The sequence below is a fragment of the Pteropus vampyrus genome, unplaced genomic scaffold (genome assembly GCF_000151845.1).
Source record: "Pteropus vampyrus isolate Shadow unplaced genomic scaffold, Pvam_2.0 Scaffold111, whole genome shotgun sequence".
In the NCBI taxonomy this organism is placed as follows: Eukaryota; Metazoa; Chordata; class Mammalia; order Chiroptera; family Pteropodidae; genus Pteropus; species Pteropus vampyrus.
Genome location: NW_011888892.1, coordinates 1,528,433 through 1,543,091, shown reverse-complemented (window position 1 = coordinate 1,543,091; position 14,659 = coordinate 1,528,433). Strand labels below are relative to the sequence as shown.

The 14,659-nt window shown below is 59.2% G+C and overlaps 1 protein-coding gene across 2 annotated transcripts in view; it reads left to right on the top strand.

Moving 5' to 3' along the window:
* CTBP2 (C-terminal binding protein 2) overlaps positions 1–14,659 on the top strand; it is a 148,156-nt gene that overhangs the window by 113,243 nt on the left and 20,254 nt on the right. Inside the window, exon 1 of one of the 2 annotated variants that reach the window (XM_011365466.2) lies at positions 4,399–6,112. The exons of the other annotated variant lie outside the window; for it this stretch is intronic. Within the exon in view, the coding sequence (XP_011363768.1) occupies positions 4,510–6,112 (1,603 nt within the window). The 5' untranslated portion in view covers positions 4,399–4,509. Of the gene's footprint in view, positions 1–4,398; positions 6,113–14,659 lie in introns of those variants that run through there. 2 annotated transcript variants of the gene reach the window in all.

The window sequence follows — 14,659 nt, the reverse complement described above, 5'->3', positions numbered from 1 at the left end:
GCTTGCTGTTGTTCCAGTGGACACGGGGGTTTTTCCACCTCTGCTTTCGATTATCTGAGTTACTTGGATAGGGAACCCTGAACGGACGGAAGGAAAGGCAAAATTGAAAGGCAGAAAGCTGTTTTCAAACAGAAATTCTAAAACACTTGTCAGAAACAGAAAGCAAACCAGCGTAGTCTGTATACGTTTAAAAGTAGGAAGTGGGGACTCAGGCCTATTTTTGGTCATCTCTGCCAGAAAACAGTGTGTAACCCACTAACCTCAGCAGCCTGGCCCCGGGGGAGGCGCCTCCTGCGGGAGGTGGGGGGAGGGAGGGGACACTGTGGCCGCTCCAGTCCTGGGTTCAGCAGGCACAGGGAGGCGTCTGGGGTGGGGGTGGGGCGGTCCACCTTCCCTTTCAGAGCTGCCTTGGCCTTGGTCTCGGTCTCGTGGCCCCAAGGGCTGGAGTTGGACACGGAAGCCCCGGGCCAGTGCTGGGAGGAGAGCACTGGACAAGCAATGCCCCCAGGGCTGGGCGTGGCCACTTCCTGAGAGTGAGCAAACATTTACTGCCACCAGGCTGGCCGGGGGACAGCCGCGTTCAGGGACAGAGGCAGCAGGAGCCACGCGCGGTCTTCCTGTGAGTCCGTCCAGCCATGGGAGTTGCCGGTTCTCGCATACACCCCATCTAAGTGAAGATTCTAGACCCCCAGAGCAGTGCTTCTGTTTCCCGTCCAGTTAAGTGGTTCCCAGGCCATCGCGTCGATCAGAATGGGACGTGATCCTGGGTGATTTGCCTCCGAAGGGGTCCCTGGTCGTCCCCTCCCCGATTTCCCCTGCTCTGGCAGAACCATCTAGATCCATGTCAGAGCGTTCAGGTCTGCACAGTTGTAAGGTGACTGACTCCCTGTGTGGCAGGGGGAACTAAAGGATCGGCTTTGGGGAAAGGTGGCCGCCGTCATGCTGATGCTACCCCGATCAGCATTAGCTTATTAGGTTTATTCTGTCTGCAAGAGAATTTAGACTGTCTATATCTCGGTCTAAGAAGATGATGGCTTTTTACTTTGCGCCGTTTTCTGTAGCAAGCATCTTTGTGGTATTAAAAAGTTAAGTCAGTGTGACTCATTACTCTCAGAAATCAGTCCCCTCTTGCTTTATTTAGCCCACGTGAGGTTTTCAGAAAAGCAGTTCTTTCTAAAAAACCTCAATGTGCTTTAAAAAAAAAAAAACAAAACGCCTGCCGGGCTCTGAGAACAGCGCGAGCCCAGTTACAGGTGACCCCGCCGTGCACAGGAAAGCCTGTGTCATGGCATTCGGCGGGCTTCGGGGCCGCGGCGGCGTGAGTGTGGGCAGCTTCTAAGCAGAAGGGGTCGGAAGGGGCTGGAAACGGAACCGGGCCTCCTCGCCCTCCGTGACTCCGCCCTGCGGCCCGCTGCGGCCCTGCGCCCGGCAGGCGCGCCCCACAGACCCGTCACTGCTCTGCTTCGGAGTGCCTGGGTGCGCGTCCCCTGCAGCCGTGCCTCCCATGGGGAACTTGAACTGAAACTAGCAATCGGGAAGCTGGGCGAGTCACCGTGAGCTTCCCCTCTTCCCAGAGGCTCTGCGCGGACGCCCGTCGGTGTCTGTCCACACGCCTCTGAAGGGACGTGTCTGCGCCACGGGGGGGTCTCGTGGCATGATCGCCACATGACCTTAGGTTTCTGTTACAAGGGAGGTAATGGAAAGGGCATGGTGGTGTGATACCGAGGCTCAGGCTGTTGCCATCGGTCAGCTAAAGGCTGGGGGTCCGGCTCTGAGCAGGCCACTGCTCCCCATTTTGAGGGCTTGGAGCAATCGTCTGTTTAGAAGTTACTTCCTGATACTCAGCAGTTAATTTTAGAAGTGACGTGTTTACTATTTAGAGGTTTTGGAAATTTAAAAGCGTCAGAATTACTTTGTTAGAGGTTGGCTTTGGAGTTTAACCTGGATCCTGTGCCCTGTGGCCCTGGTCAAGGCCCCCACCTTCTCCATCTCCAGCACCTGGGGTGTGACATCATCATCCCTGACTGTAGAGTCATTAAGGGCTGGACGCCCAGAACAGGGCCTGATACATGGACATTCGACAGGTGTCGATGCCCTATGTTAGACTTCCCGTGGGAAAAACGTGATGTCAAAGGTGTCCCGTTTCTGGTCACCTCTGAAGGGTCAGGACCGCCACTGTCCCTCCTGCCCGGCCAGCCGTGTTCTCTGGCCAGTGGGAGGAGAGATGGCAGCGCCAGCAGTGACGGGGCAGAATCCCCACTGGGAGGCGACGAGGCCGATGTGGGCTGGGGGCTGCCCGGGGTCATCTGGTCAGTCTTTTCTCGGTGAAGGTGTGTCCTGACCGAGACACCAGGCGTGGCTCCACGCAAACCTGCCTCGTGCTCACTCAGACGGGTCACCAGTGAGACCGGCCACCTCGGAGCCCGCCCGCCCGCTGCCGGCGCCCAGCGGAGTCGGGGCACGCGCTGCTGCAACCAGATAGTGCTGTCCCCATTCCGTCCGCAGTTCCGTGCCCATTTCCCTGTCCTTACTGATTATCTTCTAAGTGAACACGTCCTCGGGCTGTTGGTGAGACGTGTAACTATTGTCCCGTGGGTGGCCATGCCAGTTTCGTCGTCCCCCCTCCCCGGGCCTCCCAGCCCGTGACCGAACGTGCCAGCAGAGGATCACAGGAATGGCGCCAGCTGGCCTCCCATCCGCGGGGACCCAGCTCCGTGGTGTGGCTGGCCGGTTGGGTCCTTCCATGCAGTTAGAGGCAGAGGCCATTTTCCCAGATAACTTGACACCTTGTTGGCATTTGGGGGTCAGAAGTGGGGGCCACGGTGTTCGAATAACAGGCTAGGCAGCTCCGGTTTTGTGGGGGCCAGTGTTGGTTTACACAGGGTTTGTGTCCCAAAGTGTAATTAGCACGTTCTGATTGATCAGGACTAGGGGACGGCGTGGGGCTCTGCCCCTTTAAACCGTCTCGCATCGCCGTGTACCTCCAGTTCCTGGAAAGGTGTTTGTACTTTCTTCCCTCTTAGTAAATCTTCAGTATTTTTCACGTCAAAAAAAAAAAAAGTGTTGTTTTTGTTTTGTTTTGTTTTTTTTAATGACTGGTATTTGTCTGTAGTTGAAGATCCCAGTTGGGCCACGAATTGAGAGAGACATAGTTGAAGACAAAACCCTCCCAGGTTTAGCGGCATCGAACACGCGCGTTACCTCATTGGAAAGCGTCCCTCCCGCCCGCAGCCGAGCCGCGAGGCCCCGTGACGAGGCGGGAGCAGGCAGGCCAGCGTCGTCGGCCCGCGGCGCTGCTTCTCTGGGACCCTCCTTGCTGTGCTCTCGGGAAATGGCTCAGTGCCCCAGTTTGGGGGTTTGCCCTTCACCTGAGTGACTGCTCCTTACGATATTGGACCTGAGTCTTTCGTGGGCTACGTAAAATCTTCATCCGTGAGAATGTGGAATATTGTCTGCCAGAGGCAACCAGGCCGTGGCTGCTGAAGGTGGATTTTCCTTCCCAGCGTATTTAAAGGACGATGCACCAGAGGTGCAGCTGCTTCCCAGTTGTGCTTCCCAGTGTGACCTCTGTGGCAGTCCTAAGTGCTGAATCCCAGATCACACGCTCGGGGGGTGGTGGTTTTGTTTAGGACGGGGTCCATTCCCCTCACTCCCCCAGGAGTATGAAGGGATCTGCGTTTAATGATAACAAGGTAAAGATTGTATATGGACCTGAGCAATGTAACTCATTCGATTCGTCACCAAGGCGTCATCTCAGAGCCACATTTCAATATGGCAAAGCTTCAGCTGCAGACCTGGCCCATTTCTCGGCACCTCATGCCCTGGAACCGGGTATGAGATGTTGGTCTCTTTATCCTGCCTGCGTGTTCACATGTAATGTGTCCTTAGCGCACGCAGTGGATTAACATTGCATCAGGGTGGATTAAGACTGCATGGACATTAAAGCGGTCTTTTTCTGTTTTCCTTCTGTCACTTTTAGGAGTCAGAGGCAGGGGTGGGGCGAGGCCCCTTGGCGGGGGGCGGAGAGCAGTGCTCATCCAAAAAGCACCCTGGCGAGGACAGGGGTGATAAGCCAGAGCTTCGGTGTGAAGATAATTCCCACTCGCAGCTCGGGAGGCCCTGATGGAGAGGCAGCGGCTCCATCAGTCTAGAGATGTCACATGGAACAAAAGCTTTAGGGGTTTTATTTAGCTCCTAATCCGCGCCAGAGAGCCGAAGACCATGTGAGCAGCGGGCGGGGGCCGCAGGCTCCGCAGCCTCCTCGCCAAGACTGCCCGCTGCAGTCAGGGAGCGAGGGAAGTTACCGTGCGCGCTGTGCTTTGCCTACTAAGGTTTCGAGGATGAATAATTCAGGCCGTCCTTTGAAATAGGAAACCCACGCACTTGGCTGTTCCTGCTGTCCGGAAGGGCTTGGGCACCGCCTGGGACACCGCCGGCCTGGTTTTGGTGTGTGTAATTGAAGGTTCGTAAGGAAAGGCCTCCGCCTCAGCCGTCATTCCCTTTCTTCCCATGCCGGTGCCCAGCAGGCATGTCAGTATCGGGCGTTCGCAGAGCTGGGACGCCGCCGGGTGGTTCGAGGGCCCCTGGGAGATGGCAGAGGCTCCGGGCCGGAGCAGCTCCCTGACGGACGGAGGTGGAGAGAGACCCTGGTACGAGCCGGCGCCCGACCTCTGCCGCGAGGCCTTCTACGGCTCGGGGGCCGGCAGGAAGAGCTCTGTCCCCGACTTCACCTTTTACGACAGCAGACAGGCCGTGATGTCCACCCGCGGCACCCTGCTGCCACAGGATTACTACGGCAACCTGTCCGGAGCCGCTCGGGGGCCCAGAGAGCCACACCACCCGCGGGACCCTGGACTCGGCCGGCCGCTGCCCGGCTACGGAGTGCTTGGCAGCAGGATGACGTGGGAGCACGTGCAAGGCCGGGCCCCTGCCCTGCAGGACCCGGGGCCCCTGTACCGGGATGCTGGAGGTAGGACAGCCACTCCGGGGCAGCGGGCACAGAGCAGGGCCCCGTCGCCTGCGCGCTACGCCGTGGACCCGGCCGACGGCAGGTACGGGGTGGAGGCGGCGCCCTACGCCCCCGGCCAGGTCTACAATGATGTTGGCGACAGGCCTGTGGACCCCGCGCCCGCCAGGCAGGCGGCCCCCACGTGCCTGGTTGTGGACCCCACCGGGGCCACCGCCTCCGAGGGAGGCCCAGGGCTGGCCCCCGCTGCTCTGAACCGAGGCTACGGACAGGAGAGCGTCCCCTCCAGGATGGCTTATGAGAATTGTGAGGCCGACCTGTCCGCCTTCCAGGACCCTGGTGACAGGAGGGGCGTGCGGCCCGAGTTCCTGGCCCTCCTCCGGGCTGAGGGGGTGGCAGAGGCCACACTGGTGGCCCTGCTCCAGCAGGGTTTTGACTCCCCGGCCGTCCTGGCCACAATGGAGGACACGGACATCAAGTGTGTCGCACCCAACCTAGGCCAGGCCCGCGTCCTGAGCCGCCTGGCCGGCAGCTGCAGGACCAAGATGCAGCTGCGGAGGCAGGGCCGGGTGGGCCCCCTGCCCCGGACACGCTCCAGCAGCTTCAGCCACCGAAGCGAGCCCCACGGTGACTTATCCTGTCTGCAGCCACAGCCCATGGGCCCCCTGCAGGCGGCACCGCCCCGAGCTGCAGACCGGGCCCGCCGCCCGTCCAGCGCACCCTCCCAGCACCTCCTGGAGGCAGCAGCCCCCTACGCCGCTCCTGGCGTGGGCACCCAGGCCGCCCACCTCCCCTCTGGCTCTGGGTGCGGCTCTCCCACGCCCTGTGCCCTGACAGCGCGACTGGGCCCCACGTGCCCCCCGCAGGCCGGAGTGGCCTTGCCGAACCCGGGCCCCAGGACAGCCTACTCCACAGCCTCCACGGTGCCCATGGAGCTGCTGAAGCGGGAGCGAAGCATGGCCGCGTCCCCCCTGCCCAGCCCCCACGGCAGCCCCCAGCTGCTGCGCAAGCCCGGGGTCCCCGTGGAGCCATCCACGCTGCCGCCAGCCGGCCAGAGCCTCCACGTGCCGCACTCGCCCTACCAGAAGGTGGCCCGGCGGACGGGGGCCCCCATCATTGTGTCCACCATGCTCACTCCGGACCCAAGTAATGCACCCCTCCCCACTTCCTCACGCGGGGTGGCGGCGTGGTGGGGGCACAGGCCCGGGCATAGGACAGCAGGTCCTCACTCTCCAGCTGCTCTCCAGCCAAGCCTGTAGAGGCCAGAGTCACACGCACCACGGCCGGCTCCCAGCCTCGCCAGCTGACAAGGGTTCTCTTGGGGGAAACAGATTTTCGGGTCAGGCCGACCCACTGGGACGGTGCTGCCTTCCCAGTTCTCTGATTGAGCTCAGGCTGATCTGTGGATGTCTCTGTTTGGTGATCAAACACATCTGTGTTTCTGGGAGACGTTCAGAAATCACCCAGGGCTGACGGACGCGGTCAGCTCACAAGGGTGGCTTTGGGGAAGGCGGGAGCATTTAGCCAGTGCCTCCCGTGAATCGTGTGACAGTCATTTGCCGTTAGGACTGCGTCGTCGTGCGTGCCACACCTCCGAACAGCCTGCTCGTTGTCGGAGGCAGGATTAACCACCGCAGACTTAAAGATGGTGTGTGTTTGTTAGATGAAGTAGGATGTTGAAATCCCTTAGAACTCCCTGTTTCAAGAACACGCTCAGTCTGGCATGTTGGAAAACGCAGTTGGGGATTCTGCTTTCTGGTAGGGAAGGCTAGACTTCCAAGTCGAGGAACTAGAAAAGATCTGAGGTGATTCTCGTCAGAACACGGGAGCCGTGTCGTTTGTCATGTGTGTCCTTGGGCGCCGTGGGAAGCTTCCAGGTGGACGTCACCTGAGCAACACGTAGAATTTTTTTTTAACTCTAGAATTTTTACTGACGGTTTAAGCTGTAAATCTGTGGTCTTCCCTCCTGCCTCCCCAAAGTTTTAAAAACAATTCTTTTTAAGTGCATTTTTTTGTCTGAATAACTTATTATAGGGCGGGGATACTGGCATGAAATTCATGGTGGGCTGGGTCCTGGGAGCCGGGGAGGTGCAGCCCCGAGATGTGGCATCGAGTTTCCTCTCATTGGTGGAGCCGGTGACAGTTTGGCTGCTACTGTTTGAAAGGGCGATTCTTGCTTTGTAACTCAACTCTCATTTCCAAGGGGAGACTGAGTGACTGATGGGATTTTTCTGTTGTCTCACTGTGGATTCTGGTTGTGTCTCCTGTGTGGATTTCTTACCTTCAATCTGATCACATAGTTTACTTGATTTTTTTTTTTTTTTTTTAATTGGTGCATGACGAGAGAACAGTCACCTTGTTTCCGGGGGCCTGTGCCTTCTCCCTCACCGTCAAACATTCTTTCTTTGCCACCAACTCATTTGCATGGCGATGACATTTGTTGCTCCAGTAATTTCATCTGATAATGGCCGGGCTTGCAAAGCGGATCTGAAAACATATTCCTTAATTATGTGTTGCTAAGCAACGGGAGGGTTTGGTCATAATCACAGAAAGATTATCTCTTCGTTGAAGTCCTGGAAAGGTTTTGCTGAAGGAGAACCTGTTAAATTGCCTTATTTTCTTATTCTCCTGTTAATTTTGCACCGCCTTCTAACAAAAACGCTCCCTGTGATTTGGGTGCGGGGGGAGGGGTGTTCTTTAGTTGTTTGGCGTGCGATGGTAACACGGGTTTTTGCGGACCAGACGTTGATTTGTTTCGTTTGCGTGGCAGTGAGCCAGTACCGAGGAAGCCTGCAGTCGGAAGATGGCCAGCAAATAAACTTCTCGTCACACGATCCGTCGCGTCGCCGTCGTTCCTTCTTGTACATTCAGTGTGTCTAGAACCCTCCCCGCAAGCAGCGCGCCAGGGGCTGGGGGGTCAGAGCTCGGCTTCCTCTCAGCCTGCGCAAACGGCATTTTGTGTGGCAGGCTTTGTGGGATCGGCAGCCAGACTTGGATCTGTTGGAACCTGCAGGAACCTGCTGTCAGGCTCCTGGGGAGTTTCTTTGCCCCTTTGCTCCCGAGAGGGTAGCATTTATATTTAAGAAAAGCGTCGCGTAAGTCTAGAAACCTGGACTTCGGGCCAGCAGCTCCACCTCGTCCTTGGCTGCCGAGCCGGGCTGAAATGGGAGATCGCCATGTCTAGATGTGGATCTAGCGCCTCGGCTGTCGGCCGCACGAGTCAGTCTTCATTTGGGTCTTCGCCTGGCTCACGCTCCCCCTCCCCTGGAGGGGCGGGGATTGCCTGGGACACGGGCGCTCCCCTCTCCGTTTGGAGAGGCATCCTGTGTGTATACAGCAGGCTGTCTGTTTGTAGGTGCCTGGCTTGATTTTTATGTGCTTCGGATACTTTAACATAAATTTGTTTATCTCCGTCCCTAACTGACGACCTGCTTCATCTCGGCTGGCTCTCTTGGAGCCTGTAAATAACAAATAGCCTATAGACAATAGGCTCCTCTTTGCAGGTCTGCTGACCCAGCCGTTCACGGTGACAAGGCGAGGCGGGACCCCGGCGCAGCCCACTGGCCGCGTGGGTGACGGCGCCTGGCGGCCCCCGTCGCTCACACACTGACCTGGTTGACTGTCACAAGCTGCAGAACATTCTGAAAGTGGGTGTGACCAGGCGATGCCCCCTCCCCCGCGTCACATGGTGTTGGCCACACCCACGGGTTTGCTGTCACTGAGCCCTCCCTGTGACGGATAGAGCAGGCAGGCAGCAGTGCTGGAGCCATTTCCAGATACCTGTCCCCACACACAGTGGAGCACAGGCCGCTGAGGGCTCGGCCGAGGCTCAGCCCCAGCTCGTTCTTTGTGGGGTTTTCCCCTTTCTTTCCAGCCACTTTTCTGGATGCAACTGGATTCGTTTGGTGCAATTTTGACCCCCATCGAGTCACGAGAGGACACTGCCCAAGGACCCTTTAGGGCAGGGCAGCCTCTGTGGACCGTGACCCAGAGTTGGCTCTGCAGAGTGGCAGGGTGATGGCACCAGTCCTTCCGTCAAAGAGGCTGGCTGTCAAGACTGAGCAGCCTGGCCGAGGCGGTGTGTTCGAGCAGCAGAGAACACTCTCCATGGCTGCCAGCCGGGGCCCGACTCCCGGACACAGACCAGCACGTGCTGGGCTCGGGGTCCAGTGTTTGTCACATGCTGGGGAGACCCCAGCCTGGTCTTCAGGCTCTGCAACCTGGCTGGGTGTGGGGGGTGTCGTGAGTCATGAAATGCTGACTGGGTCAGGGACACGTGGAGGAGCCCCTAGGAGCCTGGCACGCTTGGGAAAACGCCCCTGAGGACAGTGTGTGGACCCGCAGGGAAGGCCGGGGGCAGAGCATGGACTCCAAAACTGTCGTGCGAGGCCAAGGGCAGAGGACACGCACCGGCTCGAGGGGCCGGAAGCGCGGAAGCAGAGCCGCAGCCTGCAGGGCCGGCCTGGTCCTGGCTGCGGCTCCCCGACTCCGTCGGGGGCTTCCCGGGTTTTCTCCTGCAGCGTGATGTGTACTTCACAGTGAAGGAATCCAGCTTCCCGGGGCGGGAGGAGGACTCCCCCGGGCCACTCAGCAGGACTCCCTCCCCTCCCCGCTGGCCAGGGCCCTCCTTTGCCAGAACCTCCCCTCCGAATCGGGCTCCAGGAGAGCTGGGCGCCTTCACGGCTGACAGCCCCGCCTTCCCGAGCAAAGCCCCTGAAACGCGTCCGACGTCAGTGAAACCGACGGGCCTCTTGCTTTTGTGCTTGGTCAGTCTTTCGGGCTGACCCCGAGCCTGTGTCTGGAGTCTGACTTCGCTCTTTGGTCCATTTCTTCTTGTAGTCAAAGCCCCAGATGCAACTGTTCCCCCCCCCACACACACACACACACACACACCTCCCCATCAGTGTCTGGAAGAACTTGGACCTTGGTCATTTCCTCCGAACTAAACGCAGAGCCAGTCTTGGCCGGCGCCCTTTGTTCTTGTAGCTGGTTTTACTAGACTGACTTTGGATTTCTCAGTTCCCTTGCTGGGCTCCTGGAAAAGCCGTGTGTCCCAGAAATGGGATTTCTGCCCGGGAGCGTAAGGCAGTTTCACGTGCGACTCAGAACTGAGCCATCGGCTGTGTGTCTTTGGGCAAGTGTGTCGAGTTCTCTGTTCCTGGGTCCATGTCAGTCGGAGGAGGCTAGGCACTGAACGTGCATTCATAGCGCGTGGGGATGCAGCAAGCAGGGAAGAGAGCTGGGGTGCCGAGGTCGCGAAGCCCGCTCGGCCTGGCCTGAGGCTGCGCCTGCGTTGAATGGAGCTTTGAGCAGCTTTATTGCATCTCGGCCGCTTATCGGTCCGGGAGGCGGGACTTGGGCTCAGAGGCCAGGCCAGTCCCCCAGCTGTGTCCTTGAAGCAGCCTCTGACCTTTCGGGTGTGGACGTGGTGCTTCCGTCCATGGAGGACAGCTCCCAGGTGACCTGTGGTCAGGCAGCCGGGAGAAGACCGTGCTGCTGTCTGCTGGGGCAAAGGCCGCTCTGCCAGGCCTGCCTGAGTCACAGTAAAGCTGACGGGCCTTGCACAAAACTGGGTATCTGGGAATTTCTATAAACTCACCTCTCGTGTAGCATACTGCCCCCCCGCTCGGACCCCCTCGGCAGGGGGGTGTGTTGGTGATTGAATGAGGGGTGTGGTCTGGGGAGTCACGTGGGAACTTGGGTTTGAACCTTGGCCCCCTGAGAGGGCTGTGGGACACGGAGAGGGTGGTTGACAAGGTTAGTCCTTGCCGTGGTGTCCAATGAGTTAGTACAGAGGATCGATCTCTGTTCTCAGGAGGCGATGGAGGCAACTCCGCCCCAGCTCCCGTCACCAGCCCCCTTTCATGTGGCACAGGTCGGCCATGCCCTCTCGTGTGTCTAGGTGGCGTTTTGTCTACCAGTTTGAGAGAGCCGCCCCACAGAGAGGAAGGGGCCTCAGCCAGTAGGGGCCCCCCCCGCCACGACTTTGGTGTCTAAATAACAGCCCTGTGTTGTAATATGTTTTCCCCCCGCAGATAGCTCCAGAGATGTTTGCCTCTAAAATCCTAAAAAGAGGCAGTGGTCCCGTCCGCAGTGTGGGTCCGAGTCCACAGGTGAGATGGGAGTCGGTGCATTTGGCCAAGAAGGGGGTGCTGACAGGCCCCTTCACGTTACTTTTGCACGTGACCCTTGGCCTTGAGGGGCCAGCGTCCACGCTGGGGCTCTCCAGGTTCCATGCGGCCTCAGGGACCTGGGTCTTCCATGGGCCCGGGCTGCAAAAGCAAGGCTGGACATGCCCGCGGGCTTTCGATACCACACACACGCGGTCTGCGAGTTTCCTCCTGGTCTCTGGTTGTCTGTTCCTGGTCTTGATGTTGCCCTCGAAACCCGAGAGTGTCTGTTTCGGCGAAGTTCCATTTCTCCAAGGTTTATCCCGTCTGAATTCTCGGGGGAACCCTGAGCATTTCATTTTTAAGCTGAAAAATCTGAGCCTCGCTTTCCCAAGTGTGACATGGGAGTGACGGGCTTCCCAGAAGGCTCCGAGGACCACGTCACGCACGAGCTGGCCCAGGCTTTGCATGCGGCGAAGCTCAGCACATGTGGGGCTCCCTCGTCACCCTCTGATGCTCGCCTGTCCCCAGCTGGTGCCCCGTGGGGCTACACTGGGACCCATGCCACCCTTGCTGCCCAGCCCCTCTCCTGTCTTTCGTGCTGCCTTCTGGGTCAGTCAAGGAAATTAATTCTTCTGTGAGATTAAATGGAATGTAAACATTTTTTAGTCCTAAGAGGATTTAAGCTTAGCTATCGGGAATGGCTCTAACACACGGGGGTAGAACCTAGTGGTTGGAGAAACGAGGGCAGGAAACGATGGAGCTGGGTGGTGAGCCCAGAGCACAGCGTTCCCCGCAGAGCCGTGCACAGGGGCGGCAGGAACCTCACTGAGCTTCCTGGCACCCAGAGCAAAGCGAGAAATGAGCGCACTTAAAGAGTTCGCCTCGTGCATGAGACGGGCCGGATAAGCCCGTTGTTTAGGAGCTTTTTCTGAGCAGCCGAGGTGGGTTCCGTGACCAGCTTTCCCCAGCAGCAGCAGCTCTAGGCCCGCAGTTTGCCTTCTTACCTTACTCCCCACCCCGCCCCAACCCGGGCCTCTCCGTCCGCGGGCTCAGCTTCCTGCATGTCGTCTTCCGATTTTTATTAAAACTTTTACCAGCCGAAGTCGCTAAGCTCACATGTCCAATTTGAGTGAGCTGGGCTTCTGCAGCTGACGGCGACTTCCTGTCCGGGGTGCCTGCCTCTTCCTCAGGCCAGCCCTCCGGGAAGGATCACCAAGCCCAGGAGGAACTGGTGGTTCTCGTCACTTGAAGGGGGCTCTGCCGGGAGCTGGATACTGTCCCCAGCAGCCCAGCGTGGGCCCATGGGCTCTCCCTCCATCCACAGCGCTTAAAGCTGACCCCTTGACCTAACCGACTTCCCCGCTGGGGACCGTTCTCTCAGATGCTTTTTGTGTGAAGGAATAAATACACTTTGTGCTGGTTCTGGTGTTTTCCCGTGAACTAGGCTTTGAGCCTGGGACGCTTTAGAAGTTATTAGATTTCATGAAAAAGTTACTGAAGAAAAGAGCAGGGAGGGGCCATCCGACCAGCGGTCGTGCGTGGGAAAATCAGCTTCCTGGCTACTCCGGGGCCCGAGGGCAGCACGCTTGGCCTCCTGCCCGCTGGACAGCAGGCCTGTTAAAGGGTCCTTAAGAATCACTTTCCGTTTTTTGTTTTAGGGCCACGTGAAAAACTGAGTTAGCGGAAAGCCTCGGGCTTCTCCTGTGTCCCTCCTGGCTTTGGCGCCTGCCGTGGCGAGAAGCAGGGTGGCAATTTGTGTTTGTGGGCACTTGGCCCGGGCAGCACAGTGAGGAATGTCAGCCTGGGCCTGCCCGGCTCCTGCAGGGAGCTTCCAGGAGGAGGGTTCGCTGTCCGCTCCTCAGGCCTCAGTCCCTCTGATTCCAGGGGCCGAGCCAGCGAAGGAGGCAGCAGCCCAGAGGGCTCCGGTGACGAGTCCTCGGCCCCAGCAGGGACTTGGTGAGGTGACCTGGAAGGGCAGGGCCGTCGCACAGCAGCTCTGGGCTCGCCAGGCGTCCTCAGCCCGGCAGGGACCCTCCAAGGGCATCCGCGGTCCTTCCGTACCCAACAGTTCACCTCCCTCCAATCCCTGAGGCTGTCCCGAGGCCCCACGGTAGGCAGGGACCCCCCAGACGCTCCCGTGGAGGCTGGGTGGGTAGGCGAGCCCCTCCCCTGCGCAGGTGGGCCGCGGTTCCCGCGGTGGCCCATGGCTCATGGGAGGCAGCGACACGGGCCAGCAGCTTTTCCTTTCTCATCTTTATTTCATTTTCTTTTTCTCAAACGTCCTCTTCTGTTGTTGCCACGGGCACATCTTCAAATCTTGAGAAACACACGAAACACCCAGCAGCCTCCGCTGGTGGTCCCCACACCGTGGGCAGGTGTCACCTTCCTGGAGAAGGCCGAGCAGCCTGCCCCCACCTCAGCCTCGGCGGGAGGGTGACCCCCGGGGGCCGGGGAGAGACTGGGACCCGGGCCCGGGCCCTCGGCGGGCACAGCACCACGTCCAGTGTCCTCTGCTCTGGACCATAGCGTGCTGGCCGCTCGGGAGAGCGTCTGTGTGGGAGAACAGACTGCGTGCCCCCTGCTCGTGGCCCCCGTGGTTGCTGCGAGGTTCTGTGGCAAAGCAGTTCCCAGAGAAAGCGGCGAGCTGGCCAGGGCTGGGATTGCCACGCTCGCGAGGACGGCGCCCCGCCCCACCGGTGTGTCGCCTGGGCCCCAGCGCGTCTCGGCAGGGCTGGAAGGAGGTGGCGGCAGGTGTCCTCGGGAGCGGCTCTGAACACCCAGAGCTTCTGCCAAGGGATGTGGAGCACGCTCCCCCGCACGCGCGCACACACGCACACACACACACACGCACGCACACACACACACACACACACACACCCCCCGGTCTAAGCGAGGGCCCAGGGAAACGAACACGCGGTGACGTGCAAACACCCCACACGCTCCAAGTGTTTCCTAGGAAAGTGCCTCGCGTGGGAGCTGTGGCTGAGCCTTTCCCAGCTCTGTCCTCTCTGAGGACTGATGGCTTGACCAGCTCCCACTTCCTGTTCCGAAGGGACAGAACCTTGTCGCCCTCCCTCCCCGTCCAAGGCTGCTGGTGGTGACAGGTGAGAGGTGCGCTGGGCCCAGCTCCCTCCATCTCGTCCCCGAGGTTCTGGGCTTCTCTGAGCTCAGTCTCCTGAGCTCCCCCTCCCTTGGGGCCGTTCTTGAGGGAGCAGGCACTTTGGGAAGTGACTGTTTATCCCTGAGTGTGGCGTGGGGAGTAGGGACCACGCACTCACAGGTTACTCACCATCCTTTCGGGTTCTCTGACTTGCCTGGGTGCAGCCTTCTGGTCTCGGTGGCTTCGGGGACAGGCAGCAGGCCAGCGAGAGTTGGGGCAGCCCTGGCTGGTCTCAGCTAGGAAGGTACTGAGGAGGGAGGTCGGCCTTTCTCTGGTGCTATAAGGTGACAGTGACCACTCAGGGGATTCATCTCAGGCTGCAAAATCCAGTGACCTCACAGGGGAGAAAGCCCAGGTGGTGGTTCTCGAGTTTGTGACTTTCAAGCAGGGTATCTGTAATTGATAGACAGCCCGTGCTGC